At 40.5% G+C, this 23,571-nt stretch overlaps 1 protein-coding gene and 1 non-coding gene across 4 annotated transcripts in view; both read left to right on the top strand.

Annotated features, from left to right (window-relative positions):
* The window catches only part of Aoah (acyloxyacyl hydrolase), a 237,576-nt gene that overhangs the window by 199,685 nt on the left and 14,320 nt on the right, over positions 1-23,571 (top strand). For all 3 annotated transcript variants that reach the window (XM_052156295.1, XM_052156293.1, XM_052156294.1), the window contains exons 14-19: positions 5,484-5,520; positions 6,266-6,340; positions 10,535-10,707; positions 13,734-13,792; positions 13,959-14,018; positions 16,141-16,237. In XM_052156295.1, coding sequence (XP_052012255.1) covers positions 5,484-5,520; positions 6,266-6,340; positions 10,535-10,707; positions 13,734-13,792; positions 13,959-14,018; positions 16,141-16,237 — 501 coding nt within the window. The remainder of the gene's footprint in view (positions 1-5,483; positions 5,521-6,265; positions 6,341-10,534; positions 10,708-13,733; positions 13,793-13,958; positions 14,019-16,140; positions 16,238-23,571) is intronic.
* On the top strand, positions 21,150-21,221 carry Trnaq-uug (transfer RNA glutamine (anticodon UUG)). Its single transcript has one exon. It is a non-coding gene; the product is annotated as a tRNA-Gln (tRNA).

Here is a 23,571-nt window from a genome sequence, read left to right as displayed (position 1 = left end):
CTAATATATCTTGAATATATAGTATTTAATAATAATAGGAACTTTTAAGAGAAAAATTCATTATGACATATAACATATAGAAGAAAAATTACTCTTTTATATGTATTAGCTTTTCACCATATTTAATTCTTTCAAGAGTTTGGAATTCAACAAATCCTTAAACAATGGAGACATTCTTATCCAAGTGGAACTATTTCTTTAGATTTATTTATACAACCTTGTGATGGTTAGTATTAATTGCCAACTTGACAAAACCTAAAATCACCTGGGAGATGAACCTCTGGTTATGTGCAGGGTTGGGGTGTTGATTCCATTAATTGAGATGGGAAGATCCATCCACTCAGGTAGCACCATTCCCTAGGTAGGGATTCTGGATTATACAGGAGTGGGGAAAGAAAGCTGAATCATTTCATTTTCTCTCCATGGATGTAGTGTAACCAGTTACCTCAAGCTCCTGCTGTCTTAACTTACTTAACATGAGGAACTATGTTTTGAATTGTAAACGAAATTCTTCTCCCCAAAGTTGCTTTTGTCAGAGTGTTTTATCACCTCAACAAAAAGAAATCAAGACAAACTGGCCCAGGAAGGAACAAATCTCATGACAGTAACCATGTGAAGAATTCAAATCCTGCTGCTTGTCAAAATTTTCACCAAGCTAGGACCAGCACGCCTGCATTGCAAATTTTTTACTTCAAATAAATGTACTTATCAGTGTGGTGAAGGTGTAGGTCATCTCCTTTCAATCATCTGTTTTGTTTAGAGCTTTAGATAAAAGACATCAAATGGAAAGCTATCTGCTATATCTATTGACATCTTAAATACTCTTGGGACTTATATAAGCCTGGATGCCTTTGGTCTTTACTTTCTTCCTGTTCAGTACTACAATGGGTTCTAGAAATAGGAAGATAAGCCAAAGTAAAGGCCCCCTCCTCCGTGGAGATTGTAACAAAACTAAAAGAGAGGCAAACAAGAAAATAATCACAGTTCTGTTGGAATGTCACCAGGACAAAAGTAAGTTGCACTCTCTGGAGGTAAGAGATACATAATTCTAGAGAAGTAGATTGCACAGCAAAGTTAAAGTTTGAGAAGTATCCAAAAGGTGTAAAGAGACAGTAAATGTGGGGGATAGGGCCTGAAAGCAAAACAGCTTTGAGGAGATGCCAAGTTCTCCCTCTATGAACACAGGGCTTGCAAAGCACTGTCACGGGGAGGTAGATTACAGCCACAATTGGAAGCACAGTCTACCTTATTCAAATATTCTTAGGGAATTTATCTTGTTTGTAACTGGAACGTTTGTAATGTGATACATTCTCAGTAGCAGAAACACTGTCAGAAACTGTCACAACATATGATTGTTAAATGCTTGGGATCTGGAACTCAAGATCAATATCTTAGTGTGAATGATTCTGTTTATTGCAAACAAACATTTTTAAAAGAGAAAAATGTAAAATTATCATTTTTTCAGCAAATTATTCTTCTGAAAATTCTTGATGAATTATAAAACTATAAGAAAAATCTACGTCATTTAAAATCTAGTTTATGTGGAGAAAGGAAGTTGGCAGATGATATGCAGGCATGGTCTACTAGAATAGCCATGAAATGAACTGGAGGAAACAGGATACTGCTATCAGAAGAGGTGGGTGGTGTCTGAATATCTCTAGCTTTAAAAGCAAAGAGCCATAGGAACCTAATGAAAGAGGAGGGAAAGACCAGAGTCCATTCCTGAGTGAATGGATGGTTTGAGGAGCTCCCACTCATGACGAGAAAGAGCCACAGTGGCCGATGGCAGGAGCCATGGCTCAAGACAGGCTCAGCACCAGGCTTTCAGTAATGGATGTTTTGAAGAGCAGAAAGGGTCCAAGGGGTTGTTTCAGAAGGTAAGAGTGATTACTCTGCAAGCATGAGTGCCTGAGTTCAAATCCCAAGCACCCATATTAAAAGCTAGAAATGATTTCTTGTACCTGTGGCCCCAGAATTCATGGAGCAGGGGAGAGACGGATGGATCTCAAGAGCTTCTTGGCCAGGCAGACTAGTCAAAATGGCCAACTTCTGGTTTAGTGAGACACCCCTTCTCAAGACAATTAGGCAGAGAATGTAGAGGGAAACCTCCAGTGTACGCCTCTGGCCTCCACATTTGCATGCAGACACACATATCTGCACACTCACTTATGGGCAGTACACACAAAAGAGCAGAAAAAGAGTGTGGATCCAGACATAGGTGGTGGAAGCCTCACTGGAAGAGACATCTAGAAAACAGTGTATTCCTAACATTCTGTCATAGTGGAGTAGCCATGGGATGCCATTTTTAAAAGACCCTTGCTTCATGACTGGCTTGGTGGCCCAAGGCTCTCTATGAGCCACATCCTTGAGAAACTCATAGCAAGTGTCACAGCAATGTATGCTGAGACATGTTCATCAGAAAGTCTCTAGGCTCTACAGGCTGTATCAGCCATGAGAGAGTCTGCCTGAGGGACTGACACTGATGAGACTATTGTCTTAACTTTATCTCCAAAGAAAGGCTCAGTGGCAAGAGCAGCATCCCTGGTCCTCTATTTGAAGACCTTCATATAGAGTACTAGCAAAATTTTAGCTTGGCATAGTGATGTGCACCTGTAATCCCAGAGCCAGATCAGAAAGAAACAGAAATAAAGATCATTTTTTATCTTAAATTATTAGAGAAGTAATGTCCTCCGTTATAATACACAAAGAGAAATCTAGGGTGTTAAAGTTATTCTGAACAAGTAGATGCATTTTCATCCTGTGCATGACAGGGTTCAGATACATGGAAGACACACATGACCCACAGCTGTGTTTTGTTCTGTACATGTGTAGCTTTCTCTGCAATACAAATATTTAATCTGTTACAGATATAAAAATTCATATGTATACATGTGTATACATATGTGTATACATATATTGAATGTATATTATATGTGCTAGCACAAACAAAAATAGGAAAGAGTCATAAAATTTTCCTAGAAATGGCAATCTGAATGTTTTTACACACATGAAAAAGGATATCCTCACATGAAATCAGAAATTACTGTGTTCGTGTGGCACTTTGTTTATTCTCTAAGGATTTATTTATTTTTATTTTATGTGTCTGAATATATTTATCTCCATATGTGTCTGAGTACCATTAGAAACCAGAAGAGGCATCAGATCCCCTGGAACTGGAGATATGGATGGTTGTGAGCTGTTCTGCAGGTGCTAAGGACAGAACCTGGCTCCTCTGTAAAGGCAGCCAGGGCTCTAAACCCCTAAGACCCAACATTTTGTCCTTCACATACATGCTTTCCTGTAGTTCTCACAATAATCAAGTTATTTTGAAACCTAACCTGTATAGTGTTTGTACCGTGAAATAAAACGTCTTTTAGAATCATTGGATTCATTGCCAATGTCTAAAATCAGTACATTTTTGGAAAAAGTCCATATTTCCAACTTCTATTTTGAAGACAAGTCTAACTACACAGACACCCCTAGACAACAAAAATTCATCAGGGCTGAGAGATGGGTACTCTTTCTAGGTTGGGGTCATTAGCACTGATCCTGGGCTATGGACAGGGCTATGTCTTTTCTTGTCACTAATCTATACCCAGAACCAATTACAACACCTAACATAGTAAACAACCAATGTGTTTTGATGAAGTAATGTTTTAATTTATGAAGACTTAATCTAGATATATTTAAATATTCTCTTTCTATGAAGAATCTGGAATCTACTGTCAGGTCCAAAGTTTAATAGGTTCACTTGGAAGACCATCAAAATTATTTTTGAAGTTGAGAGAATGCATAGAATGTGAGGTACTTGATGGTCAACACCAACCCAGCAGTGTGAACATACATTAAAATTCAGTTAGGAAAAGCTGACTGAGGCTGAAATCATGAGACTTTATCTTCTTGTGATACAATATGCCCTATTTAAAGAACACTACAAGAAAATATTTAAAGGTCTATATGAACTCTTCTTCTCTTAACAGGGAATGTGTAGGTTCTCCACTGGGTCACCTAAATAAATAAATAAAAGTCCTCTATTCCAGGGTCAACCTTTTCTATTTCTATGAAACTATAATTGCAGGGTATAAAATGTGTAAGTTTTTCAAATGTTCGTCTTGTTCTGCCACATCATCTGTGTTTCTTATACCTACCAACTGCCATTTCAGTATGTTATCCAATGTCAGACATATCAACAGTGAGCAGCTGGGGAGACAGCTTCAGAGCAGGACAATAGAGATTAGACAGGAGAGAGATGTGGAACTTAGTCTGGCCAAAGCATAGCAGAAATGAAAGAAATGAGAAGATGAGAAGAGTAGAGAAGAAAAAACAGAAACCACTTAGGTAACTTTGTAAAACTGAGATTCCACAAGAAATGAAGAGGATAAAAATAATGACTTTGTAGCAGAGAGAATTCTGTACAAGAAAAAATAGGCATTCAAGAAAAGAGTAAGTAATTCCTTGTTTCTCTTTTGTGGATACATCGGTTTTTGGGGGGTTGTTGTTGTTATTGCTTGTTTGTACATTTTTTTGTTGTTTTGAGATAGGACTTCACTACCCATGCCAAGCTAGCCTTGAACTCTCTATCCTGCTTCCAGGATCCTTGTATATTACACGTGAGCACCACCATCAGCTGTGGCTGCCTTTTTAAACCTACTATGACTACTTGTGTTCAACTGCAATCCTTATCCTGAGTAGGCAAGGGACATAGATAATATTGCCTATGGGGAGGGGCAACCCATCTAGTCAGTACTGACAACTTTTCAGTCTTCTGAACCTCTGTAGGTGGCCTGCACAACAAATTCCCATATGGGCTCAAGGTTGGATCTGCTCCTATAATTTTAGGATAACAGAAGTTTGAGCTTTTCTTGATTTTTATTTATCATTATGAGAAAATTAAAGAATGAAAACACTTCTTGATTCATTATTATTCTGAGAATGAGAGATTAAGTGTCCTGGAACAGAATTGAATGAAGGGCCTGGAAGATATGTGAGCTACCCTTGGACACCATCAACACTGGGCTGGCAGGAGGTTGTGAATTTCTTCCCTCTAGAAACCATCAGAGAGCAACTGACTGCCCAGAGGGAGTCTCAACTTTCAGGACTCAGTGTTCTGAATACAAGGACCTTAAATGGGGGCTTCCAGGAAGATCTCTGTCCCAAATAGTTCTTTTCTCTTTCTCTCTCTCTCTGATCCTTTGGGGGTTACCTTGTCTCCTTGTAGATATATAGATACTTTTTCCTTAAATCTACTAAATCATTTACTTATCTATGACAACCAACAAATCCAAAGAGCTTTGGGTTCTGTTAGTATAATGCCAAGTAAGCAGAGAACCCAGGAAGGTGAAAGCCAAGATAACACACCACAGAAAATCACCAGACAGAAGCCCTTGCCATCAGCAGTGTGGTCTGGACAGCTAGGCAGACTGACACATCAGTGGTGCCAATGGAACTCATTAACAATTACTTTCTTAATTGTAATTATTCAGGTGCATCTTCCAGAAATCTGAAGAATTTTATCGAAAGGTCAGTGGAAGATAAATCTAAGAAACTGTTTTACGTATGGTTAACTTATCTTGAAAGGAATGGAAAAACTCTCTTTTATTACTCCATTATCATTTCTACTGAACATCAACAGTTCATTAGTCACTATCAGCACACTGGGGGTCATCTTCTTGGCCAAGTAATCTTGGAAAGTGCATGTTCTCAAAGGGTTATAAAATGAATCTGAACTGAGTAAAATTTAGCTCTGAAAGAAGTAACTAGAAAAACATAAAGATCACATCATAGTCTGGCTTATAATTAAGAATACTACTTTTTTTCTTTTTTTTTTTTTTTTTGTTTCTGATTTTTGAGACAGAGCCTCATGCGGTAGCCCCCAGAGCTAACTATGTCATCAGACTCATCTGAAACTCATGCAATTCTCCTACCATAGCTTCCTAAGTGTTGATATACCATGCCTGGAAAGTTAATATATTTTTTGCCTCTATTTGAGTATTAAAATTCAGAAGTGAGCTTTAGCGTCCTAAACAGAAGCCTTGGGAAGACCTGACCTCTGTGACTTGAGTAGGCCCCACAGTTCTGAGGATGTCCTATGAAACTGAGCATAAGTAACTTAATTAACTCCCCTATGCTTGTGGATAATAAGTGCTGTTATGAGGGTGGTGCTGGGTTTGTTTAGCTGGAATTTCAATCTACTCTTCAGTATTGTACACTGATGTGTCATTTCCTAATAGGAAATTGAATTGACATTATACCGTATGTTTCTCAGCTTGTCTAGAAACCAGGCATCAGACCAACCAGCCATTGTCATTTATGCCATGATAGGAAACGACGTTTGTAATGGGTAAGTCATTGAGAGGGATGGGAGCAGTGCTAAGAAGATGGCAATGGCCTACTTAGCTGGGACTGAGCTCTGGCTTTCCTTCTCTTCCACTCTCTACTCTGGTCTACTCTGTTATAATGTGCTAACGCCCAATAAATTAATCTTAGAATGAAGTCCTGGGTATGTGACATCAATAGGAACAGCCTGTGAAACCAAAAACCTGGATCAAAGATCTATTAGCTCTCAATTCCGACATCACAACAAAAAGGTATGCCAGGAACAACTGTGGGTTATATCACAAAAAAAAAAAAAAAAAAAAAAAAAAAAGCTTTGCCGAGATCCAAGACTTAGAGCCCACGACATTTTTAACAGCATAGAACAGAAGCACAGTCATCTCACAAGAACACATGCCACACACAAATTCTCATTGCCTCATGCAGAAGAAACAGCATAGCCATGCATTTGCAAAGAAACTACATGTAACTCACGTTCAATCCCATTTATTCTGATGACCCAGAGTAAAAGGTATTTTGCTAAACTACAGCATTAGGGTTCTTTCCCCATCAACATTGAAAAACATGTATCAAAATCCATGTACACCCCTAAAAATATGCTGCATATAGGCAACTCACCTGAGGTTGTGGCAAACAGTAAACAAAGGGTGAGGCAGTATCTGGAGCAGCTCCCAGGGGCCATATGTCTAGTATTTTAGGAAATCAGAAAAGACATAAGACTTGCTTAAGGTAGCATAACTGATCACTGGCCAGCTAGAGTCTCCCTGCTCACATGCGTTCCCCTTGTCCTAGTCATTCACTGAGCCCCCAAGTCTGTGCTGAGATCAAAGCCTGATAGGACTAAGGCTCATTTGCTTCCACAGAACTCTAAATGAAGTAAATTCAAAGAAGAACATGCAGTTCTATGATCCAGAGTTGCTCATGGGCAAGTCCCTACCTAGGTCTCTCCAGGACTCCAAAGCAACTAATGTTACATTGTGAGGACCTAGGTCCCTGCCTCTATGATGAGCCACCCAGGACTTTCCAGGAAAGAGTGTATACGCCTTAAGGCCTGCTGTGCCTGGTCCAAGATACATGCTCCTCTCTGTTTCATTTCACCTCTATAGCAACCCAAAGAGGCAAATATGGCAGTCTGCAGTTACAGGTGAGGAAGTGGGGGCTCAGAAGTAAAGGAATTCATTCTACTGCCATTTAGAAGCAAAGCTAGGAGCTGCAGGAGCTCTAACTAAATCCCGTGTTCGTTCCCTGGCTCACTCTGGTCTTCCTTACAATATATTATTCTTTCGCTTTCTTAAAGCACATGTTGCTCACCACCAATGAGCTAAGTACTAGGTCAGGCTCTGGAATCCAATCACAAAAGGCCTGAGCCCCTGATTTCAGGGAGCTTACAACAGAGAAACAGATGTAGCTTTCCGCCTTCCGTGCAAAAGAGAACAACTCTGGTCTGGCCAGATAACATCTCTTCAGTCCCTGCACCAGGTTCCCCTGGGTACAGACAGCAAACAGGTTACAACTAGATAGAGTGCATGCAGAAGAACTCTCCTGCCAAAAGTCAGAATCACCAGGAGTATGTTTTTCCAAAGGTTTCTCCAACCCATTTCTGCTTTCCTTTTTCCAAAGAGCCAAAAGACACATCAGCTAGAGGCCTGTGCCAACCTCCCTCGGGCCAGGATCTATCTGGGCAGAGAAGCAGCAAGCATTTGGATGAAGTAACAGAGTTGGCTGTGTGGGATGTTCTTGCAGTGCCCACTTGAGGGCACTAACCCACTGGAGGGGTTAGAAAAATAAAGACAGATGGCAGAACATCAAGATGTCCCAGAATGACAAAGGGCTTCCATACAAAACCCAAACCGGATAGTTGCATAACAGGTCTCTCCAGGAGTAAGGTTCAGAAATTTGGTTTGTCTCTTTGTTTACACCTTCAACATTTTTTTTTATGATGTTGCTAGTTCTTCTTGAAATAACACAGCCACACGTGTCTTGGTTCTCTAACTGCATGTGGCTATTCAGTAAGTACTTTAAGTGACTGCAGGTCATGACTAAAAGATGACTTTTAGCATCAGGAATTTGGGAAGAAAGGCAAAGTGGAGGTGGATAGCATTTCCACTATGGAGCTATTTCATGTACCATGAACTTATCCATCCCTGTCCTTGAAATGCTTTAATGTGACACAAAAGTAGAAACATTCCTCCTGTGAGAGAGCAAATGTGTGTTACCTGCAGCAGCAGAAACTTTGGATGGTCAGTAAAACCCCATTGTGTATATGACGTACATGTTTTATTCCTTAGCTGATGGGCATTTAGGGTGATTCTGTTCCTTGCTATTATGAAAGAAGCATCAATAGACAAAAATGCACAAATATGACTGTGGTAGGATACAGAGTTCTTTGGGTATATGCTCAGGAATGAAATAGTTGGTTCATATGGTAGTTCTATATTTAATTTTTTGAGATGTTTCCATGTAAATATTCCACAGTGGCCATAACTATTTACATCCCCACAAAGAGGGAATATAATCTTCTCCCTTATCAATATCTAACATCATTTTTCCTTGATTATAGCATTCTATAGCTGAGATGAAATAGAACTTTAAAGTAGTTTTAATTTGCTTTGCTCTGGTAGCTGAGAATGTTGGGCACTTTAAAAAATATTTCATTTCAAAATTATTTAATTCCTTAGGCCAAGTTAAATTATGTAATTATTATATTTATTGATTTGTGTATGTCAAGCCATTTCTGCATCTCTGGTCAACTTGATCATGGTGATCACATTTTTTATGTGCTCTTGAATTTGGTTTTCAAGTATTTTGTTGAGAATATTCCCATCTGTGTCAATCATGGAGACTGGCCTGTAAATTTTTTTCTTTTGTGGGAGGCTTTATCTAGAGTGTAATGGATTCATAGAAGAGCTTGGGAGTTTCTTCATTTACTATTTTATAGAATAATTTGAGAAGTGTTGATGTGTGATCTTTCTGAAGGATGTTGGACTTTGCTGGATAACTTCCTGCTACTGCTATAATATTATTGGTTATAGATCTCTTTAATTGATTTGTCTCATCTTGGCTTAACTTTGATAGGTTATATGTATCTAGAGATCCATCCACTTCTATTAGATTTTTTTCAATTTAGTAAAATACAATCTTCAATGTATAGCCTCATGATTTTCTAGATTTCATTGGTATATGTTGTAATAGCTCCCTTTCCATTGCTACTTTATTAATTTGGATCTCCTATTTCTTTGTTTCTGATAGTTTATCTAAGGGTTAGTTTATCTTGTTAATTTTATCAAAGAACCAAATCTGTTTCAATAATTCTTTGTAGTGTTTGTTTGTTTATAGCTTATTTATTTCTGCCTTAATCTAATTATTTCTGTCCATCTACGGCATTTGAGTTTAGTTTGTTTTCTTTTCCTAAAGCCTTAAGATACACAATTAAGTTATTTGAGATTTCTGTTTTTTAATATGTTCTACATAGAACAACTACTGCCAAATAAGAGAACAACAGAGGTATGAAATATCATTTTCGGTGAATACTGTTACAAGAATAAGCAAAGGATTTTAGTCTATTAGAAAATTGATGAAAACCCAAATTTAGTACAAAAACTGAGAATAAAGGGTAAGAGAATGTGTACACATAAAATTACATCATTCCTCCGTGGTCCTCTGCCTCTTACACTGGTCTGTGTACAATTTTTAAAAAGCAAATGTTAGGCCTCAACTCTCCAAATAAGTCTTAAGTAATACCAGACCCTGTCCAGTAGCCATGAGTAAGGGTGGATGAGCTCATGATACAAAGCAAAAAATCCTCTAAAAACTCTCTAAAATCTTAGTAGTATAAAGTTGCAAATTTTTACTTCTTGCTCACTCTGCATGTTCTACAGATCCCCTCTCCCTCCCTCCCTCTCTCTTCCTCTCTCTCTCTCTCTCTCTCTCTTTCTCTCTCTCTCCCAACTCAGACTGGTGACATATCTGGAACACTGCTTACACCAGCAATATAGTCTGAAAACTATTCTAGAGTCTCTTATACCACCAGTCCCATAGCTTACTAGACTCCTCAGGCGTCATTAAATGCAGTCTGGAGGTGTGAGAGAAAGGTAAGAAATCATAAGTAGTTTGCCAAACAGTACAAATAACAGTACATACAATGTGTTTTGTATGTTACCATCCTGATAATCAAGATACTTCCTGTTTTCTCCGCCAATAGGAAATCTGACACAGTACCAGAAATGACCACTCCTAAACAAATGTACGCCAACGTCATGCAGACTCTGAAGCATCTGAATTCCCACCTGCCCAATGGAAGCCATGTTATTTTATATGGCTTACCAGATGGAACTTTTCTCTGGGATACCTTGCATAACCAATATCATCCTCTAGGTATATTATGTTTGCAGATTCTTTTCCTCTTTAACTATGTGTAAACTGTAGTTACACTATACTATCTGTATACATAGTTACAAATACTATCTGTAACTATGTATGCAGATATATACATGTGTGTGATGTATGTGTAATGCATACATATGATGTGTGTATGTGCAATGTGTGAATATAGATGTGTGTGGTATGCTTGATATGTATGTATAATGTGTATGATATGTATTATATGTATATATGAGTTTAACACAGAACAAAATTGAAGTAATAAAATTTATACTATAAAGGAATCACTAAAAAAATGCTTAGGAAATATTAAATTACACAAAGTAGGATTTAAGTAAAGGAGAGCTGCCTCCAATAAAACTGGAAGATAAGTAGTATACTAACCAGGCTTCTTAAAAACTGTGAGAAAGATGGAGAGATGGCTCAGTGGGTAAGAGCACTGACTGCTCTTCCGAAGGTCCTGAGTTCAAGTCCCAGCAACCACATGGTGGCTCACAACTATCCATAATGAGATCGTATGTCCTCTACTGGAGTGTCTGAGGATGTACTTAGATATAATAAATAAATAAATCTTTTTTAAAAAACTGTGAGAAAGAAAATGTGTACTATAATTGAAGTTTAGGGATGCTGAGGTTTCTGCTGATGAAGGTCTAACCTCAAATTAGACTGCATTCCCAGAACAAAAGAAGACAATCCTGACTTAGGACCAGCCATTAGTCCCATCCCCATATAAAAATACATGCCTCATCTCTAATAAGTGGATATTAATTAGCCCAGAAGCCCTGAATACCCAAGGCACAAATCGCATAACAAATGACTCCCATGAAGAAGTATGGAGAAGGTCCTGATCCTGGAAAGGATTGATCTAGCATTGGAGGGGAATATAAGGACAGAGAAAAAGGGGGGAGGTGATTGGAGAATGGATGGAGAGAAGAAGGTTTATGGGACATATGGGGAGGGGGGATCCGGGAAAGGGGAAATCATTTGGAATGTAAACAAAGAATATAGAAAATAAAAATATTAAAAAAAAAAAAGAAAAAGAAATACATGCCTCCATGCTCAAGGGGTCAACACAGGTGGTCAACCACAATTAAGTCCTGACCTGCAGTTAAGTCCCCTGTGCTCTTACCAGGAGAAGCATAATTCTGTCAGGTGGACAAGATGGACCTGGCTGCCTCTGGGGCGCTCAAGTAGAAGAGTGATTAAGAGTGCTTATGGTGGAGTTTAAAAAACAGTAGACAAAAATAGCACTGTGTATGAGAGTAAAGGAAGGGAAAAGATGATTAGAGAGATTCATCTAGATCCAGCTCCAAGGGAGGGAGTGGAGACAAGATCTCTGTGGCTCACTGACAGCAAGCCTTGTGGAATCAGTGAGACACCCTTTCTCAAAGAGAGAAGGTGAGGGGTAACTGGAAAAGGTATTTGACATTGATGTTTGGCCTATAGTCACACACCACACACACACACACACACACACACACAGAGAGAGAGAGAGAGAGAGAGAGAGAGAGAGAGAGAGGAGTGACTTTACTAGCAGTAGTAACCTATGGCCCTCTAGATCTGACATTCCCTCACCACACTGGGAGGTTGCATGTTTCCTCCATGACAAAGTCGATTCTACTTTTCAGTATAACTTACCTAAGGTACAAATGAAAAGAATAGCTGTATCTGGCGACCTTTCTGTTTATTCTGAGATGCTCTCTCTCTTATCCTCTTTAATTTTTGAAAGCGTGACAAATGTTTAATAGATACAGCATCATCTGTTCATCCTGGAGATGGGTGGGTGAGCTGAATTTTGTCAGTCACAGCATGAAAACTAGCTGTATATAGGGTAGTGTATCTGAAAAAGGGAAGAAGGACATCATTGGAAGGATGAAGGTATCTCAATGTCTATAGTTGGTGTTTCAACAGTTTCTGGATGAACCCCAGGGTGTTAGACTTTTCACCACTGTGACAAAATACATTGAGCTAAATGATATAGAGTAAGAATTGTCTATTTGGGCTCATAAAGCAGAAGATTCAATCCCTAGTGCTTGGTCCCATGTACTTCTGCAGATGGAGGTGTGTGGAGGAGGTAGGGGTTCATGGCCTGATGGCTAACAGGAGAGACTAGAAACAAGGCATAACCTTTAAAGATATATTCCTAGTGACCTACAGCTTCTATTTAAGGCCCTGTCTTAAATTTTCCAGACACTGTAAGTGTTATAGGCTAGGGAACAAGAGTTTCATAAATGGGATGGGGTGGATTTCATATACAAATTATAATAATCTATGGAGCATTTGTTAGCAAGTTCTCTATAATAAAATTTTATTTACAAAATATACAGGTGGTGGGTCATGCCTGCAATCTCAGTACATGGGAAACTGAGGCAAGAAAGAAAATGTCTGTGTGTTCAAAAGCAAACCTGGGCCATATAGGCAGGCTTGTCTCAAAACATGAGACACCACAGAGAAACTCATCAAGAGAGACAAAAAAAAAAATCAGTTGGCATTCCCTTCACACCCAAGTGTAACTGAACTACCCTAGACTTGTTTAAAGGCTGGGATTTCAGACATTCTGAATGAGAGTTCAGGATTTCAGACATTCTGAATGCTAGCTCCTCAACAGGGAACAACTGGACTGGACCTAAGTGCTTCATAAGCCCAGAAAGGCGGATCAATTCAGTCAATTCCCTTAAATTGGGCTCTCTGAGCTTCATAGAAACTTGGAATTTCATGACCTTACCAAGAAGAAGGCATTGTTGGGTGGTATGCTTTGCTCTGGCCGCTCTGGTTCATTTGGCACTGTGGGAGACTCTATCCCTTTCTCTAGAGATTTAGATGAAACTACCACTCCAGTCCTGTCCTCTCTGAGACTAAGATGCACATGGTCATAGACTCCTTAGGACCCATCCCTAATCAAAGCTATGCTGAATGACAAATCAAACCAGGACAAATCACACCATCAGAAAGGGAGGCAGGGTCACCTACAAATGTCTCTGAGCATTGCCATTTGATATATTCACCCTCTGTTTTTCCAGGCCAGCTAAATAAAGATGTGACCTATGCACAGTTCTTCTCCTTTCTAAGCTGCCTCCAGGTAAGCCCAGGGGTCCGCACATGCACATACATGTACACACACATACATGCACACACCCACATGCACATAAACATGCATACACCCACACACATGCATGCACATGTGTACATGCACCTCCTACTGTGGCTCTGCCTCCTTAATCAGCGTGCGCTTCACCTTCTCTCAGGTCAATCCTTGTAATGGCTGGATGTCTGCCAACAAGACCCTGCGGACTCTCACTTCAGAGGTAGAGCTGCTGCCCCTGCCTTCGTGTTTGCTGCAGGCGTTTTCCCTCAGGATGGGCTTCTACAGCATAATGGTCACCAGCCTGGCAAATAACAAAATCTCACATTTGGGAAGCCGAAAGGATTTGTGTGTCCTTCTGCCTCCACCTCCCTCTATGCCCACCTCTCTTGCTGTCTACTTGCAAGGGCACATGTTTCTCATGTGTGAATATATATACACACACAGCTTGTAAAATGATCTGAGGTGGTGAACCCGGGAGCTGAGGAAGATAACCTTTATGTGTGACTTGATGCTCAGATAGGATCACCTCATGTGTCTGAAAGAATGCATTTCCCAAGCAAAATATCTTATACTATGTTCATAGGTGATAAATTACCTTTATAAAGATTATGGAAATGTGTGTGTGTGTGTGTGTGTGTGTGTGTGTGTGTGTGTGTGTGTGTGTGTGTGTTTTGAGACAAGCCTGGCTATATGGCCCAGGTTTGCTTTTAAACACACAGACATTTTCTTTCTTGCCTCAGTTTCCCATGTACTGAGATTGCAGGCATGACCCACCACCTGTATATTTTGTAAATAAAATTTTATTATAGAGAACTTGCTAACAAAAAATACATGTGAGATAAAAAATCAAAAACATATATTTCAACATTAAAATATGTAAGATATAAAAATCTGCACACTGCAGCAACAAAAATCAGGCTGCAGCCAGTTGTGACAGCACACACTATTGGTAGGATATGCTGAAGAGGCAGAGACAAGAGGATGACAAGTCTGAACTACAATTTTGGGCCAAGGAAGATGGCTTAGTAGCTAAGATCATTTGCTGCGCAAGTTTGAGGGCCTGAGTTCAAATCCCCAGCATATATATAAGAAGCTAGGCATGGCTGCACACATACCTGTAACTTCAGTACTATGGAGACAGAGACAGGATCACTGAGGCTGTCTGGCTGCCAACCTAGCTCAAGGTTCAATAAGAGAATGTGTCTTGTGGTAACAGCACAGTGACAGAGCAAGACACAAAATATTCTTCTCAGACCTAAATGACTGTCACACACAAACACACACACACACACACACACACACACACACACACACGCAGGCATGCACATATAAAACACACACACAAAATTTCAGGCTGGGAATATAGCTTCATGAGTGAAGTGCCTACTGTGTAATCATGAGGGCTTGCGGTTTGATCCCCAGTACCCATGAGAAACAGCACAGCACAGACACACCTGTAACTTCAGTGCTGGGAAGGTGGAGTCAGGAGAGCACCTGGGGTTCCCTAGCCATCCGGACCACCTAACCCAGTGAGCAAGCCCAGGCCAATGAAGGCCCTGCCTCTAAAGCCAAGGAGGATGGATCCTAAGCAGTATTGTCTGAGGCTATCTTTCCTCCTCTAAACACATCCATACACATGGGCATACACTCCTACAGACATGTGTGCACACATGCACATGGAGAAAATAATCATCCGTGTATCAGTATATGAGTGTCTCTTATCATTTCCATAATTAGGTATCTTGGGTTTACCCTCTAGATTGTGATTACACATTCCAATGTTCTTAAATTGTTTCTCCACATTAGAATGATACAACTATTCACCTTGTCCAGCATATGAATGTGGCATGATGTATTCTTTTCTTTTGTGCAGTAAGATATATAGTTATTTCCAATTCTTCCAAAGGATGAATACAAGATATATATTTTGTGCCATCTCTATTTCCTATATACAAACTGCTATAAGACATATTGGTCACATTAAAGCCGTATTCATACTGACAAGCTGTTGTCTAAATAATGAAACAACCAATGTTGTTTTCAGCCTCTGACATTGGTAATATCAAGGTTGTTGGTCTCATCTTTGTCAAACCAATGCAGTAAAAGTAGGTTTTTATTAGTTTAATTTATGCTGGCTTGATTCATTATGAATAGTAACATTTTTCGTGTTCATTGGTCATTTGCACATGAATACACTGTAATGTGCAGAGCTGTTTCTTCTGATGGCCTAGAGATAGCAAAGTGGAGTGGTGTGTGGAAGATCGATTTCTTTTTCTACCTGAATTGTCTCATGAAAGTCAAAGTTGAGGTTTCATGGAATTCTCTGTTTCCCTTGCATTCAGAGAGCAGAACGACTCTCCAATACACTGAAGAAAATTGCAACCACTGAGACGTTTGCAAACTTCGATCTTTTCTACGTGGATTTTGCCTTCCATGAAAGTAAGTGGCTTGGTTTTTGTCATGACAGTGAGCGAGCACAGCAGCTGCAGTGGGGGGGCTGTGTCACAAAGCACACAGGACAGACTAGGGAGGGTCACCCCTAAGTCTCTGATGTAACTCTCAGTTGAGAAAGGCAAAAGCAAGTCAAGACACAACGTCACCTCCTCACCTCACCATCTCTGAAAAGTCTCTGAAGCAGCTATTGGGATCATCAGAGTAGCAATGCCTTGTTTGTACGTATACTAAAACTAAAGGTGACAGAAGGAAGGGTGGGCCATGCCTCCTCTGGTGGGATGCTGGGCTTCCTTGAACAGGCCTGGACCTGAAACTAACCAAAATCTCTCAGGGAGGATCACGGTTTAAAGAAATGCCATTTGAAAAGTAACCCAAGGAGCTGAAGGGTTTGCAGCCCCATAGGAGGAGCAACAATATGAACCATCCAGTACCCAGAGCTCCCAGGGACTAAACCAACAACCAACGAGTTCATATGGAGGGACCCAGGACTCCAGCCACTTATGTAGCAGAGGACAGCCTTGTTGAATATCAATGAGAGGAGATCCTTGGACCTGTAAAGGCTTATTGCCCCAGTGTAGGGGAATGACAGGTCAGGGAAGCGGGAGTGAGTGGGTTAGTGAGCAGGGGGAGGGGAAGAGATGGAGTTTTCTGGGGGAGGGATGTGGAAAGCAGATAACATTTGAAATGTAAATAAAGAAAATATCTAACAAAAAAGTAAGAAAAGTAAAGTAAACCCAGGTCCCAACTCTCTGGAGAAAAATTTTTTTTCTTTCAGAGTATTCTCTCCAGACGCGGGAGTCCCTGACAAATAGCCATACAAACTCGCTAACAGGAGCCACTGATTTATCCTTTACATTTTGACTCTCTAAAAGAAAACCCTACTTATTGATTTTAACCCTCCCAAGATTCATTTTCATTGTTAAGCAATTTTTCTACATGAGAAAAAGCCCTGTTGATTGACTGCCAGCTGAGATGATGCTAATGAAATGCTGCAGTGTGTGCAACAGAGGGAATATTTCTCATTTCTGTCCCTCACTCCCAGCCCCCAGCCCAGACATCTGGGATGGAGCAGATGGCCATCATGAATTATTGAATATTACATTAGCTGACACATTTTGCATTACAAACTCTAATACTTCAGCCCTGAACATCCTTTCAACAAGACTTATCTGTCTTTACTAGATCTCCTGCCTACATGACACACATCTCTCTCATGGGGAGAGACATTTTTGATAAATAGCCTCTCATTAAAATGCAGAGTTAAAGACTTATTAATGAATTCTTGGTATAAACAAACGCACCACCGAGTGATCTTTGATCATTACCATCCTTGAATGTGAGTAAAGTTATTAAAAATCTAATAATGTCTAACATCCATGGGGGACATTTTTTGATTGTCCAGAGTGATTTCTACAACCGTCATTTATTATCTTTGGTGCTGTAGGCAATTCGCTGGGTATCTCTAACCTCTCCAGTTCCAAGCCTCCAAGAGGAGATTCCTTTTTAAATGTTTTTATTAGCATATATTAATTATATGTAATAATTGTTTAATTATGACATTTCAAATATGCACATAATATATTTCAGTCAAATTCACCTCCTGCTACTGTGTCTTGTCCTCCTCCCACACCCAATTAATACTCTTCCATTTCCCTGCTAGCCTCCCGCCCCACTTGCATGTCTCTGTGTCTATGTGGGTGCAATGGTTTCATTAGGGTTATTTACAGGTGCATGGGTGGGAACCATGAGGGAAAAGAAGAGTGCAGGAGGAGGAAGGAGAGGCCACCATGGGTTAGGAGTCAACAGAATGTGGCTCTGAGGGCTGCCCAATTGGGGCTTAGAGCAGCCCTATAGCAAGTAATAACTTGGGACTGTAGATAGAAAAGTAGATTCTAACAATATAGAGGGCAGTAGCTGCCCAGCTCTTACGTTCTTTAGGGCTTATTGTAAATATAAAGGTTGTGTATGTCTTTCATCCAGGCACTTAATAGTTAAGGCATGGTAGAAACATTTTATTACAATGATGGACATAGTAAAGGAGAGTGGAAGCAGAGGATGATGTTCTGGGACCTGTCTGCATGAACACCTCATACAACATTCAGTGACCATGTCCTGTCATGTGTACTTCTGAAGGGAACTGAACTTTTATCACCCTTTTAGGAACTATTATAAGGTCTTCACTTTGCGGCCAAGTTAAGAAATGTTGGACTTGAAATCCTAGCATGTATCATAGCAGGTAGGTGGATCATCTATTCCAGATCCACCTCTGAGAGTAACCTCCCATCCTAGAAACCACGGCAGCATTACCCTGGAACTCTAGCCCTAGTGCTTGTAACACGCAACTGTAGGAAGAGCCCAGCATTGACAGCCTCATACTTATCTCAGTTCAGACACAGATCGTAGGATTATAGAATAGTAAGGACCGATACCTGGTAGCTGGCGTCATACACTGGGCTCCTTTACCACTAAGTGTAAAGCACCCCCCACCGTCGACCTCATAAGTATTCCCTTTCAGAGTCCAACCACCTACCCACATCATTCATACCTAAGGAAATGTTTCCCCAAGTTCCCCAAGGAAGATATGGTATAGATGTAGCTCATTATCACCCAGGTCTCCTTTCATCAGAAATAAAAACGCAGTAGTGGCATTTACTTTTTTATTGAATATATTCTTTATTTACATTTCAAATGTTATTCCCTTTCCTGGTTCCTCCCCCTACCCTTCCTTGAGTTCCCTACACTGGGCCATCTATTAAGCCGTTATTAGACCAACGACCTCTCTTCCCATTGATGCCTGACAAGGCATTTAGTAGAGCCACTAATTCAATCCACAGTGTGGCATCCTGTGAAAGTCATCCTTGGTACCACACTGTCACTGTTTTAGAGCTGACTTCCACACCATGACTGCTCTCCTGTTTCATCACTGAAATACACAATTTCGCATTCTTATGACAGAACCATTCATAGCTGAGCATCTCTGTCACTCGAAGGCAGGTACAAGACCTATTTGCTTTCCACTGTGACAGCCTGTGTCCAGCACTGAAAGGCAACAGCTCATTGCCAGATGTCCAGTGTTGTTGGTGGTGGCAGCGTTGGTTTGTTTTGGGTTTGTTTTGGTTTGCTTTGCTTTTGTTTGTCTTTTTGCTGACTCATTCTCTGACAGGCTATCTACTAAACCTAAGTAGTAAATTTTGCCACCAAGAAATGTCAACTTGAGCATGTAACATTCTTTTCTTTTCTACCCCACCTTCCCAGCTATGGAAGGAAAATGCCACTTAGCTGATCAGACCATTTTCATGTAGACAGCTTAAACATACCTCCTGCTGCCCTTGGCTTCAAAGACATCCCAGCTGTAGTAAACTTAGGCTCTTCATTTCTTCCCCTGTATGTCTGCAAAAGCAGCCAGTGACCTCATGGTGCTGATCAGAATGTAGATTTCTATTTTAAATATCTGCTAGCTTGCTATTCATCAAAGAAAGAACTAGCACATGCCCTATAAATCTTCCTCCACTGCTGTGGTTCTCTGAAAAGAAGGCTGTGAGTGGAATTTCTCTGACATACAGATAAAGAAAATATATCATGCACCAAATCCCAACAGATGCTCCATGATCATTCAAGTTGCTTAATTTATGTCTTCCAGTGCACAAATAGGATGGACTGGGGGGATGGCTATGTTGGTAAAGTGCCAGCCACACAAGCATGGGAGCTGAGTTCAGATCCCCAACACCCACATACAGTGTCATATGTCTGTAATCACACCACTGGCCAGATACCTGAAAGTCTCAAGTCCGACAGCCTACACGCACACGTGCACACACATACACACATACACACACACACAGATACACACACACACTGATGCTTGTTTACACACACACATGCACTCACACAAGACCATATAGATTCACACACACACACACACATACACACACACACACACACAAATGGGAAGACCACTTTGCCACATTGACCTTGCTGGAGCTTCCCACTCTAAAATCAATTGAGGAAGAAATAAACGTCATGTTGGCTGTTGCGGTTCTCCTGAAAAAGTAGTCTTATCCTGAAATTATCACAAAGAATCATTCCATCTAGTCATAGTCAAGGTACAAATAAAACCTCATAGATTTGCCTAGGAGTTACCCACCATTAAGTTTTGTAGGTCTGGTGGCTCCTTCTATGTGGTAACAAGTACCTTAGAAAACCCGATAGTTGTGTGAAAAACAATGTTTCCCCTGTGGATTGACTGACTGTGTAACTGGTAGCTCGGTGTCATGTTCCTTTAGTATTGACTATTATTTCATATGGCAAACCAGTCAGTCTGAACTCTGGTCTCCGCCATGGTAGTCTACTATAATAGAGTTGAAACAAAATTTGGGAGAATAGGAAAGCATCACATAGGGAGGAATATATTACTGTTAATTCCATGTAGAACTGTTTGAGTATGGTGATAATGAGAAGTTGTTGGCTAGGGTAGCAACTTGGTGCTAAAACCCCTGTCTCCTGGACTCCAGAGCCCTCAACACCACACCACAAGAGAAAACAGGCCCTTCCTGCCTACATGACATCTCTGTTGCATAGCGAAACTTAGCAAGCAAGTATGCCTCTCTTGTTGCTATATACTCCTCTGCTGTGTTCCCCTTCCATATTTCCACAACTGTAAGATTGCCTAGCCTCCAAAGGGAGTAAGAAGTAATGGCCATCTCTGTGCATTTTGAAAAGGGATACCAATTCTGATGATTGAATTTTGTCTATTTCTTCTGTAAAGAGATCCACCAACATCTCACTCCTTTGAGGGTTCAGTTCCAACTGCTCTTTAATGCCAGGTTGCCCTTCCTGACCGCAGGGCTGTCTCTGCCTGCTAACATTTGGCAGTTACTGGTATATATAAAGTCAAGTTGGTCCCATGGTGTAATGGTTAGCACTCTGGACTTTGAATCCAGCAATCTGAGTTCAAATCTCAGTGGGACCTTCAAAGCTTCTTTTATAGAAGACCTTTTATAATTTCCAGCCTGAGGTCCAAATGTGGAAAAACTTGTTCTTCTACTCAATGTGACATTTGACGCTCAAAAAAAAAAAAAAAAAAAAAAAAAGACACAAAGGTAACAAGCCCTGTAGAAAAAGAAAATCAAATCAAAATAGAAATATTTTAGCACAACTTTAAACCTTAGTGCCAAGATTAAAGCACACTGAAAGAATCTCTGCATAAGAGAAGTTGGCCTCTTTAACACAGGAACTCCATGTTGGCTTAAACCATTTATTTAAAAAAACTCACGTTTGCCTCCCACTGTAAAATTACCTGGCCTTTCATTGATTGTTTTTGGCCATTGTAGGTACAAATTTTGTTTTGTTTTTTTTTTTGTTTTTACTTGAAACATGTATGATTTATTACACATAGTGTACTCATTAATAACACTTCCTAAAAATGAAATATGAAGGACCCATATGTCCAGCTGACTTTACTTTCAGAGCCGGTTTATAAACTGCACTAAAATTAGTCTTATTAGTTTTAGTTCTAGCTTCATTCTTGTGTCAAATGCTTTTGTAAGTACGTATCAATTATACACAGGAGTGGGAGAAGGAGCCATCTTAGCTGAACTTGTCAACTTTCTCTGCAAATATGGAGAGTCAAAAAGTCCTGTGTGAGGCTTCCTACCCCAGCACGGGAGAAGCCTGGGTGATCTGGGTCAAGTCCACAGCTCACAATGTATCTATTCAACACACAAGGCCTCTGGCACATGACTTTCCTCATTCACCACTTACAATTTTCTAGCAGGCAGGGTGGTTGATCTCAGTTACTCGCCTGGTCTTATGAACACTACCTATGAATTTCTCAACATCTATTAGTGTTCCTCAGCTACAGTGCTAAAGTACCATAGCCAGACTGGCTCATAAATAACAGAGTTTTGTTTATTCAGTCCTAGAAGATATAAATCCAAGATCACAATACTTACACAGTTGGGTTCTGGTGATAGCCCTCCACTAGATTTTTGAATTATCATATGGCAAAAGTTCCCTGGGACCCTTTTATTAGATCACTAATTCCATCCATGAGAACTGCACTTCGTGGCTTAGCTAGCTAGCAAAGGGTTATCACCATCTCATCAGGGTTAGGCTCTCAGTATATGACCTTGAGAATGACCCCAACATCAGCCCATCCACCATCCTGTTGGAGATCATCTTTATTCTTTCTTTCATGAACATCTGCACAGCAGAAAGGGACCTGGATCTAGAAACAGAGACAGCCAAAGAGGCATGAGTGAAGCCAAAGTTCACGAAGGAGTGGAAGCAGTGTCACCTCCAAGGACTCAAGGACTAAGGCTGAAGTCTGTACTAGGTGAAATCTCTGCCCCACCCCATCCTCATCAATCTTTGTGTTAGAGACCTCTGTGGAATTGAAGAAGAAAGGAGATGGATACCATAGAAGTATAAAGAGCACCCAAAGGTCCTCAGGGGCTACCTCAGCTCTGCATTTACAGAATCTTCACATTCCTGGCTCCTTCATTACAAGTAACTTGTTCAGGCCAGAGGTGGGCTTGATAGACAATCAATATAATGCTTGAAAACTGAAAAGCAAGTCTGAGAAAAGGGAAGAAAACTGGTTCACCCCCTCCTGGACAAGAGGAAAGCAAATAGGGCAAGATAAGCATGGGTGGACTGCACAGCAGGCCCAGTGAGAAATGGTCCAGAAGCATCCCTGAGCAGGCAGAGACAGCCCTGAGGTCAGGAAGGGTGGCCTGGAGCCCGAAGGAACCTCAGCATGGCATGCAGAGGGGAATTTAGAGCAGCAGAATTGAAGCTAAAACAGAAAGCCTGATTCCAGGGTTATAACCCCAGAACAGGCAACTGGAAACAGAGGCAAGGCCAGCTAGGCCAGCTTTCTGGGGCCACTCCAAAGGCAAGAAATAAACATTTGAAGGGTGCGACTTGGTTTAGAAGAACCAACTGAGCCCCCTTCTTCATAAAAATGCATCTCTTAGCTTTCCATTGAAAGGAAAAATCCATACCATTCCTCAAAAAAGAAGAACCCTTCTCTATCAGTATAAATTTATTTGGGTTTCTATATGGGGAATACACTATGTCACAACAGCATAGTATTGTAAGCTTGAGTCTTACAAGAAATGCAAATGCAACTTACTAACAGCAGCTTCTTCTACCAACAACCAGTGAAAACCAGGAGCACACTATAAAAGATTCTGAGGAGCTAGGCATGTGGGAAATAGGCTAGTACTTGGGATATGGGGGTGGGAGGATCAGGAGTTCAAGGCCATTTTTGGATATCTAGCAAGTGTGAAGGCCACCTCAAAACATACAAAAAGAGA

This window comes from Apodemus sylvaticus, chromosome 14 (genome assembly GCF_947179515.1).
Source record: "Apodemus sylvaticus chromosome 14, mApoSyl1.1, whole genome shotgun sequence".
Taxonomy (NCBI): Eukaryota; Metazoa; Chordata; class Mammalia; order Rodentia; family Muridae; genus Apodemus; species Apodemus sylvaticus.
Note: the sequence above shows the minus strand (reverse complement) of the source record. Positions and strands in the feature narration are given on the sequence as shown.